The sequence below is a fragment of the Acanthaster planci genome, linkage group LG15 (assembly GCF_054643075.1).
Source record: "Acanthaster planci isolate LZ-2023a linkage group LG15, COTS_SCS, whole genome shotgun sequence".
Lineage (NCBI taxonomy): Eukaryota > Metazoa > Echinodermata > Asteroidea > Valvatida > Acanthasteridae > Acanthaster > Acanthaster planci.
In genome coordinates this window covers 6,275,598-6,298,045 of record NC_141791.1, presented here as the reverse complement: position 1 = coordinate 6,298,045, position 22,448 = coordinate 6,275,598, and the positions used below count along the sequence as shown (strand labels likewise).

General features: G+C 44.5%; 1 protein-coding gene across 5 annotated transcripts in view; it reads left to right on the top strand.

Annotated features, from left to right (window-relative positions):
• The first annotated feature begins 6,374 nt into the window (after positions 1-6,374).
• The window catches only part of LOC110986180 (uncharacterized), a 65,646-nt gene continuing 49,572 nt past the window's right edge, over positions 6,375-22,448 (top strand). Inside the window, exons 1-3 of one of the 5 annotated variants that reach the window (XM_087146771.1) lie at positions 6,375-6,522; positions 6,964-7,011; positions 9,245-9,429. In XM_087146771.1, coding sequence (XP_087002897.1) covers positions 9,255-9,429 — 175 coding nt within the window. In that variant the 5' untranslated portion in view covers positions 6,375-6,522; positions 6,964-7,011; positions 9,245-9,254. The other 4 variants (XM_022247845.2, XM_022247844.2, XM_087146772.1 and 1 more) reach the window with 4 other exon arrangements.

Below are 22,448 nucleotides of genomic sequence, written 5' to 3'. Positions count from 1 at the left end.
AATCAGGTGTGCTGTGGCAACGGCTCTGATCTTGTGTGCCACTGTAAATAGCCGCGTCCGTAGACGAAAACGATCGTTTCCGACACAACCTAAGCAGTTTTTGCAAATCGCACTAAAGTTTTGAAGATCATACATTTGTACTTGATGTTGTGTAAGGTCTAGATACTTCGTTTGATTTCTTTCTTTTTCCCGATGATTTGACTTGGTTGAGCCGATGCTTCGTAGAAATGTATACTTGTTGGTCATTCTGTTATTACCCCTTAGTGGTTGGCCCTGCAGTGTTCGATTCTTCTGATAAATATGGCGGTCTCAAACTATGGTTTAACTCGCTTTTGGGTCATACATGTATATCGAACGTTTCAACATTAGTACAGCGTGTTACCATCTTTTTGTAATTGGTAAACAGTCGACAATAATGCTGAGGTAGTTAATACAATGTATATTTTAAAAGCTGGTCTCCTCATTAATAATCATGCAGCGGCTTTGCTTCCTCGGAATCTTTTCCATATGTAGATCGGCTACCCCGAGAATTTTCCTTTAGTCCGGCAGCCAGAGGGGTGAACTGTGTTTTGTTCATGTAATGTTTCTTTGCATATTCTGGATAAGGAGGTCATACTTTTGAACAATTTGAATGATGATACCTTGTCATGGTTTTGCAATTTGGTTTATCGATTATTTATGCTTTTATCGATAGTTCATCAATACATAAAGTTGAAAACAAACTTATATCATGTTTCAATGCATATTCTGAGCAAAGAGGTCACACTTTGGAAGAATTTGAATGATGACACCTTATCAGGGCTGGGAAATTGGAGTTATCGATTATCGATAGTTTATCAATACATAATGGTTACACACCGATGTCCCATATTTATATGTTAAAATAAATAAAGAGTAAAAACCTTAACATGTTGAACTGGGGTTAGCTGAAGTTGGGTGTGACCTTGGGCGTGTCTGGGAAGTGGATGGTGCATAAACAAGTTAATTCAATTCTAACATTAAACCACAAATACGAAGTGAGGTTCCTCTATGCTGTAATTGTCAGTTCAATAATAAGCCTAAATTTCTCAGAACAGACATTGGGACTATAATAGGGGCGTGGCTTGAAAAGGAGATAATTAGTGGAATAAGATGTTCACTTACAATCAGATTTAATGTAAGAGCGCAACAGTATTGTTGATTAATGTATTTAACGTTATGTTGTATTTGAAACTTGTGGCATTATGGAAATAAATGTTTCTTGATTGTTTGAGAATGGTCGGCAATTTTCCAGCGCGACATGGCTGGTATAGTGAGGAACTTCTTTCTTGGCAAATTGACAATCTGCGTATAAATTTTAAGTTTCACTTAGATCTATATATCACTCTATAAAAGTGCATGGCTGAAATATGAGAAATATTACAGATCGGGTTCTGGCCAAGCCGTTTCAGGGTTAAAATATTTATATCATCTAATTCTGTTGGCGACTTTGCTTACATCCTAATGCTCACTTGACCGAGGACGCCCTTTTCCATCTTGTAGACTCAGTTAGTTACTTTAAAGACAGAATTATTCACCAACAGGAGTCAGAACCCCTATGGGGTTGGGTTTCACTCCTGTGTTGAGTTCCCCAACCCCATTCATAAATACGGTATCCGCCACTGGACGCACCATAATTGCTGGATACGCACTTGGAATCTTCGAGCAGTGCATCGCGACTGTATATAGACAAAATTCTAATCCAGCGCAATGGGTGCTCAACTTCATAATGAAATTTTCAAATTAAAATGGCAACCAGGCTTCATTCATAAGACTAATCATTTGAAGCACACGAGACAAGTATGTTTCCATTGACTCCGAGGCAAGGCTTGTAGATTTCATTAAAGAGCGGCCTTTGTCCGCGCGCTGCGTGAACTAACAGACTTTATATTATATGATAAAGTCTGTTAGTTCACGCAGGGTAGATTTCCGTAGATTTGTGGCCATCGGTCAGTTGCGGGCTTCGGGCCGAATGGTGAAGTGAAACCTTTAAGCTTGAAATTGTCGGGGATCTCTCACAATTCGGGACGGATGATAGTGGTTGTGCTGGTGTCGCTGGTTGTAACACGGACGTCATATGCTGCTGGACTTTCAGTACCCTTTGTACTGACTGAAGCCACGGGTGGCCATCTTACCGTGCCGAATACAAACGTTGACTTGCACGCTGTCGGACCTATTGTTGGCACGAACGATTTCGGTGCGTTCGCGCGGTTACTCCCGTTAACACGAATAGGATGCGTGCGCATTACACTCGGGTACAGGAGTATACTCGCTCCCCCTCTAGCGAGAGTGTACTCTCGCTGACCCTTGGGTCGTACTTCAGCCGTTCGAGCGCTTAGGAGTATACCGGTACTCGTGTTAACGCGAGTAGCTCGCTCGAACGCACCCCCAGGTTCATAGTGGCGAGCAAGGCCTTTGCATGACCGTTGTATTTGGCACGGTAAGATGGCTGCCGGTGGCTTCAATGGCCAAAGAGGGCTGATTACAGGCACTGAGAGCCGGAGACCCGATTTCACGAAACATCCCACAACGTTGTTGCGTGAATTACGCCTCATTTTACTGCGTGCGTTGCGCAACGAATTAAGAGCGATTTCACAAAACCTGTGATTTGACGTCCGTGGGTTGTGATGGTGGTGATGCTGTGATGTTTACGGTGATGCTGTCTAAGATGAAGTTGATACCAGAGGTTTTTAATTCCAGTCAGTGTACACGTGCTTATCGTTATTTGTTTTATACTCGTTAATCTGACAATAGTTGCTCTAAGTACGTCCTAACGATGACTAAAGTATGTTCTACCCTTTTTTTCTAATTTGTTTTTTATTTCTTTTTTTACCTCATAAGCCAAGTGTTGTGATTATTCCATTCAAGTTGTCACTTAAAATAGCCCTTCTCCACCACACGTAAACTGACAGTGATTTATAATTTACGATGTCACACCATTTTGAACCAAAGTTGGTTAAGTCGATGGAGAGAGGGCTTTAGTTTTACACGAGAGGAGTTTGGACACCATTCAAAAACGGTGGCTTCTTTGAACGCGCTTCAAGCCAACCAGTTCAAAGGTTTAAGCCACAGCATTGAAGAACATGGCGCATCGTGCTCATTCTACCAAGGTAATATATACTGGTCCAAAATGGAAAATAAGCCATAAAATTTATTCTGTTAAGCGATTTGTCCCAGCTCGGTATAGGAGAGGAGACATGTATACCAAGAAAGCAGGGACTGTCTAACATGATCCCGTTGCAAAGAGGACGATAAAGAGATGAGGGTGCTATGGCGAACTGCTCTCTCCGTATACGCGGGGCGATAATGGACCCCCGTTTCCGCTGCCATACTATACCCCACGGCACTAGGGCTTCCCTACACCCCCCCTTTCCGTGGCTGCATGAAATCTCGTCATTGCTAAGTGGCACCGACTTACAATATAATATTAATCATAACTGCGGCGGATCGGATGACGATCATTGATTATGATATTTTAAGTACGACCCCGAGAGGGGCATGGCGGGTGATGGCAGCGGCTTTGTCTCTGCAGAACCCGGGGGTGTAACGTCACTTAAGCAAGGAACCCCCATCGCTCGTGGCTGCGACGATGGGCAGACTTCATTCAGTCTTAAGCACCTTTGACACACTCGCGCGTAAGCCGTTAAAGAAAACGCCAGACACTACTAACATCACCAGTTTAATGTACCTGTTAACGTGAAGCTAATGCATAACCAGTGCAGGTATTTATGGCGCTCAAACATCAACAGTGATTACTGGTAATCACGGCAAAGCAGAAGACGAACGTCGAGGGTGATTAACAAGCAGAAATGTTATCGAAGAAGGCGAATGATAGCGGAAGTTTTATGCACCCTTTGTACATTAAGCATCCTGCATCTCGAACGTCAACTGCATGCATGCATATACGTTGTCTGCAAAATTAATAGACTATTAATAGACTGTTGACTTCGCATAGTCATGAAGAAAATCGAGTAGAGGAAAGTCTGGAAAATATCCCTTCCGAATTGCATAAAATTACCACATTCGCTGACTGTTTCCTCTGAAACTTAAAAAAAGAAATCGCGACGACTTTGCCAAGGATTGGCAGTATTTTGACCAACAAGGCAATGACGATAAATAAATTGTCCCCAGTTGGTCAGAGTGGAGGTATGATCACATGATACAGTCCTCATTGTTGTGAAGTCAAGCACACTTTCTCTACCATACCAGGCTCTTAACGCCCTTGTGTCCCATCATGCGTTGCAGGCGCTTAAAGTGACGATAATGTGAGAAAATAATGAAGAAACAAGAACTTCTTCAAATACTCTCTCTGTTTACAATTTCTTTGGTACTTCTTCAGAGCCTAATTTCAGCATTCTTTGTTTCACCTGTTGTTTCTTGTTAGTTATTGGGAACTACAAATTTACATTTTGTTTTCCATTAAACCGACACTCTCTGTTTCCCTAAGCTATAATAAATTACCGGTATCTCCCACAGAAGTATCGACGTTGCATCTTTAACGATGAGAAAATTAGTGGAAACTGATTTTTTTTTTTACTGGTGAAACAAAATTGTAATTTTCGTGGCCTTATCGCACAGCAATCTGCCAGCGTCGCAGTGGCGTTTCCCGCCTGATTCCTGGGGCAGTAAGGCCGGCTATTTTCATTGTCTTGTCACCGGGCCCCTACAGTCGCGACTTGCCGGTCCACGCGTCGCATCTTTGCCCGTCAAGTGACTCATCTGGACGGCATCAACCTTCTCCTCGTCCGCTGGGCCCCCAGGTGCGAGAAACTGATTGAAACTAATAGCCTTGACTTCCGCAGTTTGGGGAAGACTCCGGAATTTTTAATAAATTCACCTCTCCTACCCGATTTTTTTCTCTGTGGTCTGCACTCTTCGTAATTAGCGACGTCAAAGATCTGGAGCGGACGCGGGAACCTTTAAGGAGCCAATCGATCGAAGCCGATGAGGTAGACCGATCCTCACTGCTTTCTGACTTGTAAGCAAAGCATTATAACACCATAGCGTGGCCATCTCGAATGACAACGGCGTATAATCTTGTTAGAATCCTGCATGGATTGGGATTAATTTTGAGGAAGATATCTCAAGGAACTCTGAAGTTCCCCATTTTATTGTTCACCTGAAAACGAAAAACTTGGACGTCGGTGTCTTATGATACCAACATTTGCCGTATCACTCCATCGCGCGATCGGATGGTTCATTGAGCTGAACACCCAAACAGCATTCTGCCGAAATGATACAGGCAAAGAATTTTCAAATTCCCATGTGACCGTACGAAATGTGTTTAACATGCAGTTCCGCGGCGCGGCCCGCGAAGTAACTTCTTGTAACAACATGTCCTACTTTGAGCGATTTCGACAAATTAAGCATTACATTTCTTTGTACTATACAGCCAGAGATTCAACAGCTAAGCATCATCAAGAACACATCCGACTCTTGACTATAAATATTACCCTTCAGCCCCCTGTCGGTCAACCCCCAAAATATTGTTATTCTTTTGGGGGATGGAACAATGGAACATGTTTTCTTTCTTTCTTGCGGTACCCATCGTACCACTCTTCAAACTGAGCCTCCTTTCGTATTGTTTTGATTGGACTAGCCTACGGATGAGCCGGCGATTTAATTCGCCTGCTTTCTTTTTGGCCTGAGCACAAACTCTCAATTTAATTTGACTGATTGCTTGGCAAAGCGTCGCCTGTGATGCAAACGACGGAGATGTGGGATATGCCCCCCCCCGTCAGATTCTGGAACACACCATCTTGATGAAAGTTACCCCAATAAAATTCCCCTTGAACCTCTCTTCCTGTTCGGTAGTGTTTTGCTGTTTTGTCACGTCGCACAAATTCACACCTTGTTGCTTGTTCCCCCGCATGTTCTCGTGTCCTTGCTTTTATCCAGGCTCCCGTTGCCTCTAACCTCATTCGCGGCAGTAGTTACATGGCTTTTTGTTTATATTTCGCTCCATGCCATGCTGGCGGTTACTACCGCGATATGGCGATCGCTTACCACTGGGCCAAGCACGTGCAGCGCGCCATAAGATCACATTAATATGATACGAATATTTCGTACATTATGCCTCTTCGTATTAACGGCACGCCACTTTGCGTGTGCTGTGTATGGGATAGCGCTAAACAAGGTGACCGCAGCGTAGTTATGAATGGAGGGGCAGATAGCCGGGCGATTATGACGATGCCATCAGGTCACGCCCCTGTCTTGCAGCTCACCAATCAAAGCCCGGTGTGATGACAGCTCTTGTTTGATTGGCGTGCACTCCTTGGTAGCAAGAATCTGCTTTTTCCTATGTTTTTTTTTTCTTACGGCACGAGTGCCAACCAAAGGGAGTTTATGTCGAGAGACGAGGGGGTTTGAATTTGGCGAAAGAAAAAACAAGAACAAGAACCCAGATGACCACCCATGAATACCATCTGACCCAACGTATCATACTATCCATTCACCACACCAGCGAGCCAGAAAATGAGCATTTTGGCTGCACACTTGAAGCGGGTGACGATTTTTTCCTCTTCCCTCCTGCACATTTTTTCCCTATTCTTTTAAACCGAATCACCGACGAAACGCAAGCACCGCGCGCCGTGCCTTTGCATATTTTGTGTGCTCGTGGAGGGGGCGATCGAGGGAACGTGTAGCGGGTAGTCAGGGATGTCGGGCAACTGTGCTTCACTCGGCTGGTAAGGGTTCGTGACTTCTCACGGTTTTGGGGACCGGCGCTGGCAAGGGTTTGCACACGTTTGGTCTGCGTGCTGTATCAATGCATGACACTCCATCGCAACTTATCTGGAAAACACTGGCCGGGGACACAGGCACCCCGGAAAAAGACAAAACAAAAAGGAAAGAAGCAGGGGGAAACTTGACCTGCACACGCTCGTACAACACATACTTATACATACTCACGACTTGTTTGCTGTTTGTTTTTTCGTGGCTGATTAGGTCGCGGACTACCCACATCGGTGATTTCTCGGACGAGCCAGAACTTCGGTAAGTACCAAAACCATTCTGAGCGTAATGCATCATATGCCGAAATCACGGGCACGACACGTCGACCGGTAGCGTTTAGCACTTGTACCTTAACCGTAAAGCAACATGACTTGTGCCGGTCTGCATTATAGATCAAGGTTTTTGTGCCCTTTTGAACCATTTCTAATAGAACAATGTTTTGTAGATTGGAGTCCTTTGGTGTTCAGTCTGTAGCGTCAGTGTGGCGTCGCGAGTTGCTTAGGGTGTACTGGTGATGGGGCGTCAGGGGACGAAATCTGCTACGTCTGTTGGTGATTTATGTTATTCCAACTGCTATGCACTCATGACTTTGTGTTCCATTATTGGAATGGCATTGAAATGAACACCAAGCTTGTCAAGGGTACATGGATTCAGCGGAACCCTTGCTGCCGAAGTCAGATTCAACAGATGCTGACACCTTGCAGATCAGTGCCCTCGTTGAACGGGGAGAAAAGTACGGACGTTGGACGGACCAGGAGTTCGGAGATTGAAACTTGTTCTATGGGTGCATTTTAAATTGATGATGTGGCCAAGGATGCATGTGGTTCCAATATTGGGATTAACCTAAGAGACGAGGCAGTGATGAAGATGGATGTACGTGGCTGAGGCCGCCATGCCCAAGTTGGGCCTTGTGTGGGCCGGTGTGTTGGAAGAGAAGACGGTAGTTAGGAAGGGTCCGATGCACCGTGATCTTCAGATTACTCGAACTCATGTCATCGGTAGGGAGAGTTTTCTTGCTGAACCATTGGCATCATGCTTAGAGTTAATTTTAAAGACTTATTTCGAGGATCAATTCCTAACAGTACGCTGAATGCTGAAGCCTTGCGATTATGCTAGCGCGTTATATTTGGACTTAACGTCGGTTAAATAAAAACAGACGCGCGGTGCAGTTACATGCGCTGGCATACGATGCCTATTCCATAATACATGATTCCCTCGGCCGAGAGCTTTTACCCAGTTCGGGACGGAAAGACGTTACGATTCTGCAGATGCTTTGGAGCCACCCTGATCCAATCAGAGCACCTTTTGGAGGTAGGAAATGCGGAGTTGGAAACAGGAGCAGAAATAAAGAAAGAAAAAAGGGGGTCTACCCTGATTGACACATCAGAATTCAAGTTCGTGTATTTATAGATGGTGCTCCGCCATGCATGACGCAGTGTGCGCTTTGATTAATCCGGGGATCTGTGGTGTCCCGTGTGCCACGCACTCACACACACAGGCAGTAGTAAGCGCCGGCTTCACTCACTGTACGAACGGCGGCCTGGACGCCCGCCCGTTCCCTGTAGCTCCAGGAAGACAGCGTGGTCCTGCGCCGCTACCGTGGATGGAAGACTGTCCCACCCCGGACACACAAAACCAAAAACATCTTTGGGAAAATGACGGCATCCCGCTGACAAGACTTGGCAACATGCGCGGGTAATTTTTTTTGCCCCTATCCCGGCACCCTTCCTTGCCCCGATAAATGCGGGGAGAGGTCGCTTTTTTGTGCGGGCATAGGTCCAGCTGGATTTGTTTCATCTGCGAACAATTCAACTTGCAGGGAGGAATCAGAGCGTGTTACTGGGCCGACCAGACGGCACAGCCCCTGGGGTAGATCTGTGCGATCGCTGGCTGGGACGCACTGCCAAAAATATTGTACCGCTGGGCCTTGGACTGCGTGTCAGCGAGACTCGACAACACTGCGAAATGGAACTTCGCTATTGAAATCTTCATGCTGGAGATGTGCACATACGTTTTCACGTTGGGGAAAGAATTTCCACTGGTTCGACAAGAAAAAACTAAATCAACGCTGTAGCCAGATATATAGTTAGACGTCTTCAATGTCGGGACTCGAAGGCGAGTTAAGTTTTTCTATGTAAAATGTATTTCACAGGTCCTTGTACAAGACTTGTATGGAGGTACTGTACTGTTATAAGAACAACACCTAGGGCTGGCGCGTGTTAGTGATGTCAACTTTAGAAGTTGTCTCAATGTCACACTTGCAATTTTGACTGCGTAACTCCGTCGATTTTCACAAACTGTGACGGTTGGTTATCATGACTGGGCCCACGAACTAACCACGAGTCGGCAGCACGCTGTGGAAGGGGCGTAAAACACTTTTACTTTGAAAAACCCGTCACAATTCACCATTCACATCTGTGAGGAGAATAGTAATTCCAAACACTGGATATCTTAGAAGAGAGAAAAAAAATTAAAGTCCACGTGAATTTGGCAGGTTCGACAGCATGAAGGAGAAGTCCAAGAACGCCGCCCGGACCCGACGGGAGAAAGAAAACGCCGAGTTCTTCGAGCTAGCCAAGTTGTTGCCTCTACCGTCTGCCATTACAACCCAGCTGGACAAAGCCTCCATCATACGGCTAACTACCAGCTACCTCAAGATGAGGGCTCTCTTCCCCGAAGGTAAGTGCAAATTTATTGCTCTTTCTTAACCCCTTGTCATCACCATCTCTCCTAGATTAAAATACATGCTTTGTTAATTTGTTCTTTTACAAATGGCGACCGTAAGTTGTCGAGGACCTTTTTTATTTCCTTTCTGGAAATATCTGCCCCAAACAGCTGATTTTTGGGAAATGGTTTTCTGTAATGAAATGTTTAGTGCAACTAATATTATAATGTAGCTTCAATCGGATATTTCGCATTCACACGAATCATCGTTTCAAACGTTGAATGCGTTACTTCAATTTATGTCATAGTAGTAGATTCATAAGTACTAATTTAGGCTGTCAGACCTAACTGTAAATTCACAGTGACACCTCCAGTTTTCCATGAAGCAAGATAAACGTTTAATTTATGTGGAATTAGCCAACTTGTGTACTTTCATCGTATTCGACAAATTTCATTGATGCCTAAGTGGAAGCAATGTTGTTGTACAAAGCAAAACATGGATATATGAGGGTCTTTTCGACAATTCAAACACCAGAAATTGTCAATAGTTCTCTGCTTGAGAAGCAGGCAACTTAAACAAAATCTGAACGAAACTTCCATAGCCAAATGTAGTCTGTAGATTTATAGACCACTTTCATCAATCTCTCTGAAGATTTGACAGATACAGACGGCTGCAGGGTCAGGCTTTTCCTGGTCAAATAGAAAATTTAGGCGCCTGTTGAAGTTTTTGCCCAAGGTGTAGCCAGTAGTGAAGATCATTTATGAAACGCATCTAAAGAAATAACATCGAAGCTCTGCGTTTGACAATTCTTTTTTACATGCAAAATATACACTCACTCAATGCGACTCTAATTCAAGACAAATCTGGGACGTCACCGGGGAATACTCACTTACAGTGCTTAATTAAGTTTTTGACACACTGGCGATGCAACAAGTGTACACAAAATGTGCCACACTGGCTGGGGGGATCCTGGGTTTTGTCTTCCGGTCTGTCCACCTTTCGTTTACAACGTGTACGCGGCATTGTTATTCAAACCCCGCCATGTTTAGTCCGCACGGCTTCCGACAGAGTTGTTGATGGTGAAAATGGTCCCCGTGCAACCGGTGTGTATTGTGCGGCGGTGCGGCAAGCACTCCGGTTCACGCCGCGGCGTTAGGGCGAGGAGTCCCGGTAATGCCGTATTACTAGCCACTTACTCATAACACTTCTCGCCAGTAATTCCGTCAATTTGGAGAAGCTCGGATCTCATTAAGCGGTGTGTCATCGTCCAGGGCGCTCGGACGGGATATTACCCCAATCGGGGGGCGTTTTATTTTCTCGAGTGTTTTGTTCACGCAGTGGGTGTTCCAAGAGGGAACATGAATATTGAAAATAGATTTCTTTCTGTCAACTCTGATGCCACCTGGACAGAAGAATGTGCGTCTTTGTAGTCCTTATGGTTCGACTTTCATGAAGGAGATTCGATGATAACAGCAGGGGAAATCAAGACATTATCTCACCTAAGAATGTTTGTATATTACTGCCCTATCCGTTTCATAGCGGTCAAAATGTTTGGAAATTTTGGATTTAGTCAAAGTACATTTGTTTAAGCAATACTGAATAAAACGTCGTGTTCACATGTTTCTGCATCAAATTATTCACAGCGCCAGTGGTTACAGGAATCTGCACCATGGACAAATATAACTATTCCGCACCCACACGATGGAGCAAACATAGGTAATGTGATGTATGACAAACTGCTATGCAGGCCAGCAAGCGATCGTGGGTGCCAACGCGCTGTATAAACGCAAGAGCTTTATACTCCGACGGAGAACCACTTATGGTCTATCTGCTTACACTGGGTACTTGAGCCGAATTAAACATGACCTAATAGCGATAAAACTGCACAGCATAATAGCCCTCGTCCCGACGCGCACGGCACAATAAGCCATACATAGCCGAATAATGTTCCGCCTACCGTTTAAAATGTCGCCAGAATAGCTGGCACAATTTTCACGTGTTGAAGGATGTCTCTGCACGGTCAAGTATTAACAGATTTCTCGCAAAGGCGGGTAGATTTTCAAGTTCAATAGTCTGTCAGTCAGAAATTTTTTTGTTTTTTGTTTGGGGGGAGGGGGTTTGGGATTGGCACTGAGTAGCAATGCCAAATTGTGTGTGTTATTAGGTTTAAATGAATGTCGTATATTACAAACTGGGCAGGCAGGCGCTTGCATCTTTGGTGTGTATTCTTGTTATTTACAAGCGACAGAGAATGCTTTTTCCCTTGTCCGACTTAACGACAGGGAATCACATAACCGTTTAATCCAGAATGTGTGCCTAAACTTATCATTATTCTTGTTTTTGTTAATTTATTGTATCTCATTAGAATTAAGGGTGGTTTCCTGTTTGTTTTGAACTTTAGTCTGCTTAAGTTTTATGCTCACAGGTTTTACATTTTCTTTTGAAAACCCACACAATCAATTGGTCAAAGTACCTGACATTTGGTCCTGACGAAAATAACACGGAGAGCCGTTGTTGTGTATGTTGCTGTCCTCGTCAGCAATAACAAAAACAACAGTGTTTATGTTTTTGTGTGGCGTTCGCTGTGCGGGAAACGTGCATGCTATGATTGGCAGTTGTCGTGAGCGATCGTTATTTTAAACTCGATTCCAGCCGCTTATGAACATAATTACCCGGTTCATCCTAATGCCCTCAGTGATCTGCTAAACGCTGCTGTCGTGACCATCTCCCAGGTGTTCGCTCTGGCCCATTCAAAAAAGCCTTCACAGCGCTTATAGATAATCGTTTTGTTTTTACTTGTCTTTAACGGCCCAATAAAGAGACATCCTTCTTTTTAAGAAGAAAAGAGCAGAGCTTTAATCGGATCAGGCCGGTATCACTCCCCGTCAGATGCCATTAAACCACGGCTGGACACACTGTGGTGAGCCCGGTGTTCGATCGGGGGGCCACTGTGAGCCTTTTCATAGGGGTTTTTATTTTTCCGCCTCTGCTGGGGCGGTCCCTTTTGGGGGCCAGCTAAGTCTAATTGAATTCTCGAGCCACTTATTGAGCCCCTATTAAAATTTCACACCTCGGACAATGAGGAAGGTGTGGGAAGCTTCAAGGAGGCCGTGAAATAGATTGGCAGGGGCTCACGGTACGTGTACATCTCCAGTAACTACCACATGTGTGTAGTCACCGAGGTGTAATTGATCCTATACATAGGGGCCCGGTTCACGACAATCAGCACTCTGTGTCTTGCAACAGAGCTTGGACCTTGTGAAGTTGTGCAGGCTTCTTGTAAGTTGTATGACTGGTGCCAGCACCGCAATCCAGACTTCAACGAGGATTTTGTTGTTGTTGTTTGTTGTTGTGGTTGTTATTGTGGCGGTGTTGTAGAAGTAGACCCCAGCATGTTGCATTTTGTTCAACGTGATCTTCAGGCCTTTCTTGTAACGCACACCGTACCAGAGAGACACGCACATGCAGACGTGGTCGTAACTGTTCAGTGCAAATGTGTGCAGTTATTTTCACCCCAAAGCTTGACCATGGAAATCTATTTTACACTTTATCCACGAGTTTAGGCAGTCGTTTTTAGTCTGTCTGATCTTGCGGTGAAATGAAAAGAGAGAGAGAGAAGCACCCGAAGGCACAGTTTGCATAATAATGCCTTTGCAGTGGCGTAACTGACTTGCCTGGTCGTCTTTATATCTGGTCTGTAAACGGCCGTCGTTTGTAAGAAATAGACACAGAATAGCGCCAAGATGAAAATCTGTGTGATACCGAAGGCAGCTTTAATTATGAACTCCCCCACTCAACAGACAGCCTGACAAAGGGACAAAGACAACCCGTCTTTTCTTCACACCCTTGTCAAATTCTCGGGCAAAGAATGGACACCAGTTAATCAAACACCGTTGGTGTGAGGATTCCCCTAAAGTTTTCACTGGCACAAAAGCCGGTGGTAATTTGGTTGCGCTAGCACAGGTGCGCGGATCTTTATATGCTCAACTTTTTCCCCCTCTCTTCCAAGGGATTGTCGTGCGAGTAGCGCGGGTGGCCCTACAGGCTGACCCCCTTGAGGTGGGTCATATTTACCCGTCTGCGGGCTCACCGCGGCCCCGGCGTGTAGAGGGCTTCGCAGTACATGTATAGAGTACTGAATGTTGGGTCAGATCATTATATTCAAAAGGGGTCCAATTTTTGGGGTGTCCCCGTCACATGATTATACAAGAGTTATTAAGTAGTGTTATTCCCTATCAAACAAATAAAATTGTTTGAAGTCGAGTTCGATGACATTTCCATTTCAAATTACGCAGGTCCGGTGTAAAAGGGACACAAACAGTGTTGCACTTTTTGACCCCAAATTTACAGAAAAACTCAAGTCCAAAATCCATTAAACAACCATTACCTTGACATTCACGTTGCTTCCAATTTTACTTGACGTTGGGCTAAAAAAAGTGCTGCTTTTGTTTAGTATATCGTGTCCACTTTTGCGCGACCTGTTTTCACTTGCCAATATCCACCCTCGTACAATATTTTTATGCTCTTTTAGTTCAAATATAAATATCTATATTTCCCTTGTTTATTCCGATATAAAGAAACAAAGCATCCTAATTACTTTCAGAAACATAGCCAACTTGTTACTTTTTGAGTTTGGGTCACTTATTGTCTGTCGGGGGAATGTTCGGGAAATGTAATTAAAGTATAATTGTATTTACATTATTTCATATTTTGAAGTATTTCATTTCAAAACAGCATGCCCCAGGCCTTTTGCTGCTGGCAACGCCCCGCTAAATCCCAAATCTGATTGCCACATTTGGAATGTTCTTCATGTCTTTTGTGCTCCGAATGTATTGCGAAGCGTCGCTTGCCGCCATTTTGATTTTAGATTACACGACCCTCTCCCACTGTCGCTAACCTCAATATGCCGCACGCGTCGCTGTATTTGCCTTTGCCCAGCCCCGTCGCGCGCGTCTGTCCTTCGCCTTTTTTTCTCTCTCTCTGTCGTCAGAATACGAAGCTTTGGTTTCTCGCAGTGCCTGCTGTATTCTAACAGCTTTTTAGCATAACCTGTCGATAACGGAGTTTCCTCTTTGCCTTCTTTTCATGTTTATGGAGAATTAAAGACTTCCCTTGAGGTTTGCGCGGCGGTCGGAGCATCGAACGCTTCTGTTCCCCCAGTGCGCGTTTGTTGTCTGTTCCAGCCATGGCGGGTGCCGGGATGGGACTCGCCAGGGAACGACCCTTTTATGTCCTAACTCGCGTCGTGGCTTGTGGGGACTTGTAAGGCCGTTGTGCACTGTATTTATTCTGTTCGTTGTTCGGTCGTTTCGAGTCCTGCTCCAAAATTAAATTTCGGGTTGTATTCCGAGACTGCTAATGAAAATGATCAACGCTACAGCCTGCCACACCGGCGGCCTGTGATCTCTCGTTTGTGGCGATCGTTACTGTACCCATGATCCCTCCTTGGTTTGGATATATGGAATAGGCCTGTGACGAGTGAGAAAAAAAAGATGTTGGCAATTTTCGGCTCAATTTGATGAAATATTAATGAGCTGCAGATCTAGCGAAGATGATGGGCAATTCACGAAGATTTAATTCCGGTGCCCAGCCAAGCCTCTGTAAAACCGCAAGGAGCGGGATCGACCGGCGGTTGGGGTGGAGGATGAGGGGGCGGGGGAGAATCGGGGATCAATCTCGTGCCCAGTGGATTTCCCAACGGGCCATTTTACACGCTTCCTCGTTAGATACCGTCAGCCACCCCTTTCGACTGAGACTATAGGATTGCCATTTCAGGAAAAGAAGCCACCGTAAAAGGCCGCTGAGACGGCAGATAAGAGCAGCTTCTGTTCGTTGCCTTCTGTCTCCCCCAACCGTCCTCTCATCCTTTTTGCCTCGATTTCTTTTCTTCTCCCCAATTCGTCTTCTGATCTGGCTTTTTGATGTAGAACGGGATTACACATAATCCCACTGGTATCGCCCCACGAGGGCCGTGAAACACATATCAGTGGACCGGGGAAATTGCCACTTTCTACCGGGTGGGTTTTTTGATGGACAGCTGGTGTGTCCCAGGCGTTCCACGGTCTGAAAGATGCCATTTCCGAATAATACCACATTGACTGCATTGTACGTGCTTTGTCGGGGCAGAAATCTGCCTTTGGAGTATAACATGGTATAAAATTGATTACGGGGGAAGAATTCTGCTCGCTTGGGTTTATGTCCCTTTCTATTTTTGTTTGAAAGACAAAAATGGCCTTTTTATGAGTTTCCAGATGTCGCATAGGCCTATGTGTACGAGTCTCAGCCCATAAAGAAGCCGCATGCAGATAAACCCCTGTGGGTTCAGGATTCAGTTGAAGTCTGAAGTATTCAGGGGCGCCGTTTTGGCGGGAAAATTCTCGATCTGGAAAAAATGGGGCGATCTTTACTTTTGCGATCTAGCGCCCCTGACTTGAAGGCATGCCGGCTGTCAGGTCGTCACGATGCCGCACTGTAACTCAAGGAAGGTACAACGGGACTCTACAATTAATTTCGTCCATGAAAGGGGAGATCCCTGAATTCTGACATTCAAATGTAAAAAAGGAAAACCTGTTAAAGTTGCTCTTTTATGACGGAATACCGAGGTAGCAAACCCGACGTACTGCGCATACTTCTCTTCAAAGTTTCAGGTGCTCGGCTTTGAAAGGATTTTTGACGTCAACAAACTGAACAAGGCAGGATGAGCGACTGACGTTTAGAGTGAATCGCTTTGTAGTTTTAAAACAAAGTGCAAAGCCAAATGGACGATACTTTGATATGAAGTACAACATATTATGTGACATATCGCTGTTGTTAAAGAGTGATGTTTAGCGCTTGGGTGTAGCCACAAATGTAACACTTATTTTCAAACTTTAATCTCCTGAGCCCCTTCCCCCTTTTTTTTACTTCAGTTTGGTATCAGTATTTCAAGCGACCTTTCCCCCTGGCAGTCAATTCACGGAGACGTTGCACTGCCTAGTTAATGTTTGACGGTGTGTGTGACTTTGAATAGCAAGTACCGCCTTCAAGACCCTTACAACAACTCCCCCAACAGTGCCTTGCGCTCGCTGCTTCCCGCTCTAGTGTTTTAATAGCAAGCTTACTCAGCTCTTGATATGGCTATTTAAGCCATCTTCAAGAGGGCAGGCTCGGGCTGAGGACACTTAGAAGTGAACTGAGAATCTTCGACGTAAAAAAACATAAACCCTCTCCGCTTTGTTGTTGTTAAATGATTGGATCTATTAACCGCTTAAGGTATGAGGAGCATCGGCGCAAACCCAAGGGGATATTGGGGTACATGTCCCCACTTTTCGACCCATAACGAATGGGCCATTGGATCACCCTTCCGCCTTTTCGTAGAGAGGAACAATGAGGGAGATTGTGACGAGTTTTTTCTGACTTTTTTTAATGACACTCAAAAATATATGCCGATTTAATGTAAGGTTCTTCGGAGTGTGCATCTGTCTAACGACGAACTGCATGGTATCATATGTTATCAGCAACCTACCCCCTCACACATTCATAGTCAGGCAAGTCGCCCCCCCCCATCCCGGCACAAATCCTCGTCACATGATAATGAGCCTCTTGATAATGACACAGTCCCTAAAAACTAGTTTGAAAGCCAAAAGCCAAAAGAGCACCCCTCAATAGAGTAAGGACCTCCCATTGCATTTCATGAGCGGTGGTAAATTTGCCAACGACTTCGTCTTCATGAGGCTGTATTAGGTGGATTTTAAAATTCGGTATTTCGGCCGACGCACTGCCGTGACAGGGAAAGGACGGTTCAGTCAAGCGTATTCCAAATTGTAAGAAAACATTTGCAATGCTGTGAAGAAAATGGAGCCTAGAATCTGTTGTAAAACAGCTGCCACACGGAGAGATTATCAGTTGACTGGCTTGTCATGTAGGTCATCATTTCAAACTAACATTGGGCATTTTTCTCGAGCTGAAGTCTCATCTTTTTTCTTGAGTCACAATTCATTTATTCAACAGAAACTTAAATTCAGTGGCTGAATGTGTAACTAATTCCAAGTCTTGTCTTGAACTTTAAACTATATTTAACTGTACTGTTCAAGTCAGTCCCGTTAAAGAAAGGAATGTTACATTGTAATAAGGCTATGGTCCCTCAGTGCACCCAATTCCAGTGTTCATGTATTTATCGAACCTGATGCTGTAGTGATATCATTCCTATAGTTGATACATGCACTCCCCTTGAGCAACCTGCTAACCCACTAAAACACAAAGCTGCTTCACTGGAATCTAACACCGCCGCAAACAAGCCACTTAATTAGCAAAGACAACAACCGCGCCTGGGCAATTACAAGAGGCGGGCCTTGGCATCAATGGAAAACAACTGGTGCCCGGTCAGGGGCCGCGCCCCCTGAGTTCAAAGGGCCGCCCTTAAAAGCCCAATTTATCTCACCTTGAAATTACGGATAGACACAGTTGCCCGCTGCTCGGCCGAAGGGAGTCTGGCTTTAATGTTAGGCGAGCAGGGAATATTACAGAAATTAGATATGCTTTCATTTTGTTGTTGTTGTAGGAAACGTCGACGCATGTCGCGTTGACCTTTGACCGGCCCGCACCGTAATCGCTTCCATTACCACACTATCAATATCCTAGCCATAATATTAATTTCATGGCCGTAATTGATCACATTTTTCCCATTTTTCGCTTTCATCGAGGACAAAGTACGCTGTATGTGACTGTCAGGCGTTAATGTTTAACATGGATTGAAAACATCTATCACGCTCGAGTCCAATCCACGATCTGTTTCCAGCGTACTATAACCAAATATCTTTGGTCGTATTAATGCAACATTAACACAACGGATTTCATGCTGGAACCCCCCCCAAAAAAAAAATCATAGTGAAAGGCTCATTTAATAAGCTTTTGAACTGAACAAAAGAATCGTAAAATACGCACGCTATCGGACACTGATCGAACACCCATTTCTGTTTGCACAAAGGCATACATAATTATGTCGAGTGTTTCGCGCAGATTTCGGTAAACATCTACGGCAGCCGTATGCAATCCGCGCAAGTCTGGCCGGGGTGCCAACTCCGTGTCCACGCAAAAGTTTACGGCATTAAAAAACCACACCGCTTTCATTTTTCACCGACCCCGAAAAGTGTTTTTTTGTAACCAAGGCAAAAAAGTGAAATAATAGATTTTTTTTTCTGTTTAATCAGTTTATTAATTGTGATTGATTATTGGCACAATAACGAGCAAAAATCGCTTTTTTATTGTAACGCTCTTATGAAGCATGCTGTTTTGTAAACGTTATTCTTTTAACAATAATTTATTGAAACTTAACCTGAAGAATTCAAGGCCAGTTACTCTTTTAAGTCTTTGATCGAAATAACTGAATTGGGGGGTAATGCAGTCGGATGAACATTTTAAATTTTTGATGTGAAATATGAGGTCATTTTGAATACTGTGTTTATAAAATATTGCTGTCTTCTTAAGCCGGCCTTCGTGTAAAATAATGCCAACAGCTCAGTTGATTTTTTTCTATTTGTCTCCTTTTCGATAGCTGGGTGAGTCTAATAAATTTAACTCTCTTGGTTTAAACATTTTAAGTCAAAGCCAAGATTTCCCATCCTTTTCTTCTCTTGTGACCCTTCGGGGGGTTAATTGGAGACCATAGGCCAAGACAAAGGCCTCAGACACACCGTCTTCCCTAGCATCAGCAGACAGGGACAAAAACGTGCTGCACACCGATTTGCCGGCAAGACAGTACGCGCCAAACGGCACGATTTACTCGTTTGCGCTGCCACGCATCCATAACCGGTCAAAGACTATTTTGATGAAAGAAGTTTTGGCATGAATTTTAATTTTGTCACGACACACTGTCTTGGGCTGATAATATATAAGAGAGGGGGCTTTCAGCGGCCACAGCCATTTCTTAGTTTAAATTCGGCCTCGCCGTTTGGATTTAGTTCCGAATGTACAGTGTTGGATGAACTCCGTCTTCTGAAATACGACACAGTAAGTCACAGTCCTCTTTTCCGTACTTGTCAAGGTGGCTTAGTAAATGTGGACGCTACATAATTTCACCTATTCCCTGCCTGAACTTGGTCATAAATGTGCTGCTTTTGTATTGATTGCGGAGGTGTTGATGACTGTGTGGTCTAGGTATTAGTGTTTGCGTATTTTTGTCTTGACGAGCGCTTTGGAAACCCACTTAAACACCTCGCTCACACCTAAAGCACAGTGTCAACACCTAATGGCGCGGCTCAAACACACAATACGCCACTCCGGCCTGACAAACAGTCTAGCAAGCACCGCTGCCGAGTATTGATGACCGCACCAGGCCAAGCTCAGCCCCGCGTCCCGGGCCCGGGTCCTCGCCTGTCAGCCCCCATTTTTTTTCTTAACCGCTCGGACGACACCCGACACGCTAATAGCCCCCGTGCGTTCCGGTACAGCCGTCCGATTTCGCTCACGTCGAGACTGGGCCCCCTGACAACTCCTGGCGGAGTCGTTGAACAAACGGAGTTTCTCTTAACCGGCCCAAGAACAAATATTTGACACGATTTGGGGGGCTGGCAATCGGGAACAGGGAATAATACGCAGCTCATTTCGCGCGTTCCCTTTTTTTGGGGGTAAAATCTAGGAGCATGGTTAAATGTCATGGTTATCGTGAACAAGTCATCGTGTTTTCTTCAAGCGACTTGTGAATGACCAAGAAAAACATAAGCTGGTTAAAGTGCACGATTTACCAACATGAATGCTTAAGAAATAACTGTTGGAAACATGGAAAAATATCATTCTTTTTAAAGTGTACCTTTCATGCAAGATTTAATCAAAGGATTTTAGGAAACGCTCAAAAAGTCTTCGAGAATCAAATTCTAGATCATGAACTAGCAGAATAATACAGATGACATAATGCAAACTGGAGGGGACGGGAGGTGACCTTTTTTCTGCCTTCGTGGTACATTTATTTCATTCTTTTGAAATCCTTTGTCCTTCACTTTAAGTGGTACAGGTTGGCCATTAACTGGTTTGCAGGTCCACAGTCCTTATGTTTCCTTTTCAATTTGTCAGAGGCAAAATGGTTTGGAATACGTACACGGGGAGCAGTTGGTTGAGGCTGTTATCTTCTCATGCATGACATATCCCCTCACAATTGAATTTGTATCAAATCGCCAAGCCCCGTAATTCACCTAACTAGGCGAGCACGGGAGGCCCCGCTGTCCGACCATGGCCGCTGCCGTCAGACTGTAAAGCGGGGGTATTATCTACCGTTTTAGGCCGGTGTTCCCAGAGGGCTTCGGGTTCTATGGGTGGAGGAGGGGCCGCCGCAAATCGGACTTCCCTCCCCGCATTTACCGCCGGAGCCTCGTCTTTTCCCGCTCCGCCGTGGCCCCGCGAGACCACCGTGACTGGGCATTGTGTGTCGCAGTGACTTTGGCACCGACCTCGCGTTGTTCAGAAGCGAAGCGCGCTCTTGGAAACAAAATAATATGTACACCGTGGCGGATAGCTCCTTGTACTATACTGTTAGTCTGAAAGTTGCACATTTTCATTACGAAGGAGAGTGCCTCCTGAACATAAGCTCATTTGAAAGCACTTATATTGGGAATATTGACTTCAGTCCGACGTTGAAAAACTGAGAAAAGGGGTGATATTGCGGTAAAGGTACATCTTCATTTCCATGCATTTTTCCCAAGGAACAGCGTGGTTTGATTTCATGTTTCATTACCATGGGAATTGTATTCACATACAGTATTTTACAACGAGTCGTCCTATTCAAGACGGTGCGTGCTTTCGCCAATTTACCGTCCCATGCGTGATTAAAAATATGCAAGAGGGTAAAAGGCGAATGGGCTGTTGTTCATTTCTGTGCGCGAAATCCTCATGATTACAAGCCGAAGCAAAATAATGTCAACACAATTCAAAGATAACTCACGCTGGAATGAAATTGCAAATTAAGAGCACACGAGACTTGAGGTCAATTCAAAGCCTGCTCTAATAATTGGACACAGAGGGCACAAATATTTGTCTCATGTCGTAAAACCAAGTAATCGTTTTGTTTTGGTCGTTGATATCGCTATCCACCTCATTCCTATTATGTAATCCCTAGTATGACCATGACATCATCACCGCACAGCTGATTTGACTCCGCGTTGATTCCTCTCTCCCTTTCTTGTCCTTTTTTTTTAAAGAAACATTTCTCGCCGTGTGATGTACGCTCCGTAGACAACTCTTAACGTCGAATATCAAACTAGGAGCTGAACGTACACTTCTTACTGTAAAGGATTCATTGTGTTCAAGATCATGAAAAGCATTTTCTTTGCCTTCTGCACTGACAAAAAATGGTGTGCACTTTACATGTTATTAGTCTGTTTATGACGTTTAATCTCGGCCCACATTTCAATGCCCATTGTGCCATGCGAATGGAACTTGGAAGTGAAACCTTCTGCATGGGACAGTACATGGAACTAACCAATCAAGAATGTGTCATGTACAGAGCCTCTTGTGGTGTCCCCTGTCCATTAGCGAATCGTTGCTGTTCATTATTTTACCTCCTTTCACCACCAGCACCGATTTTTGAGTGGCACATTTTGTGGTTTCACCAAAGCTCGAAATTGTCAACCGCACTTTCAGAATTTATGCTTCTTTCGTTGCCTTTCAGCTGGGGCCGAAGTGGGTGTCGACGATGACAAATTACATCTGGAAAGTGCTGGATTCTCTGTCGACCACAAGAGATGTATTATTGTGGTCTTGAAATCGCTGAACATAAAAAATGAGCGGTAAATTACACCCTGATAGAAAACTACTACTTGTTTCATGCTTCTCATATATGACACAAAGCCACTGGCTTTGTTACTGTATGAATAAGGAGTACGTTCACGCAATCGCACGTACATTTTGAGTAGAACATACCTAATATATATGTGCACAATCAGTGATGATTTTCAACAAATGAGGCTCGATTTCAACATGTTATTGTCCAGATAGAACTTAAAAGTGATCGAAGTCTCCCTCGGGATGTTGAAAGTATACATGCCTGCATGGGTCTTCTGGTAAG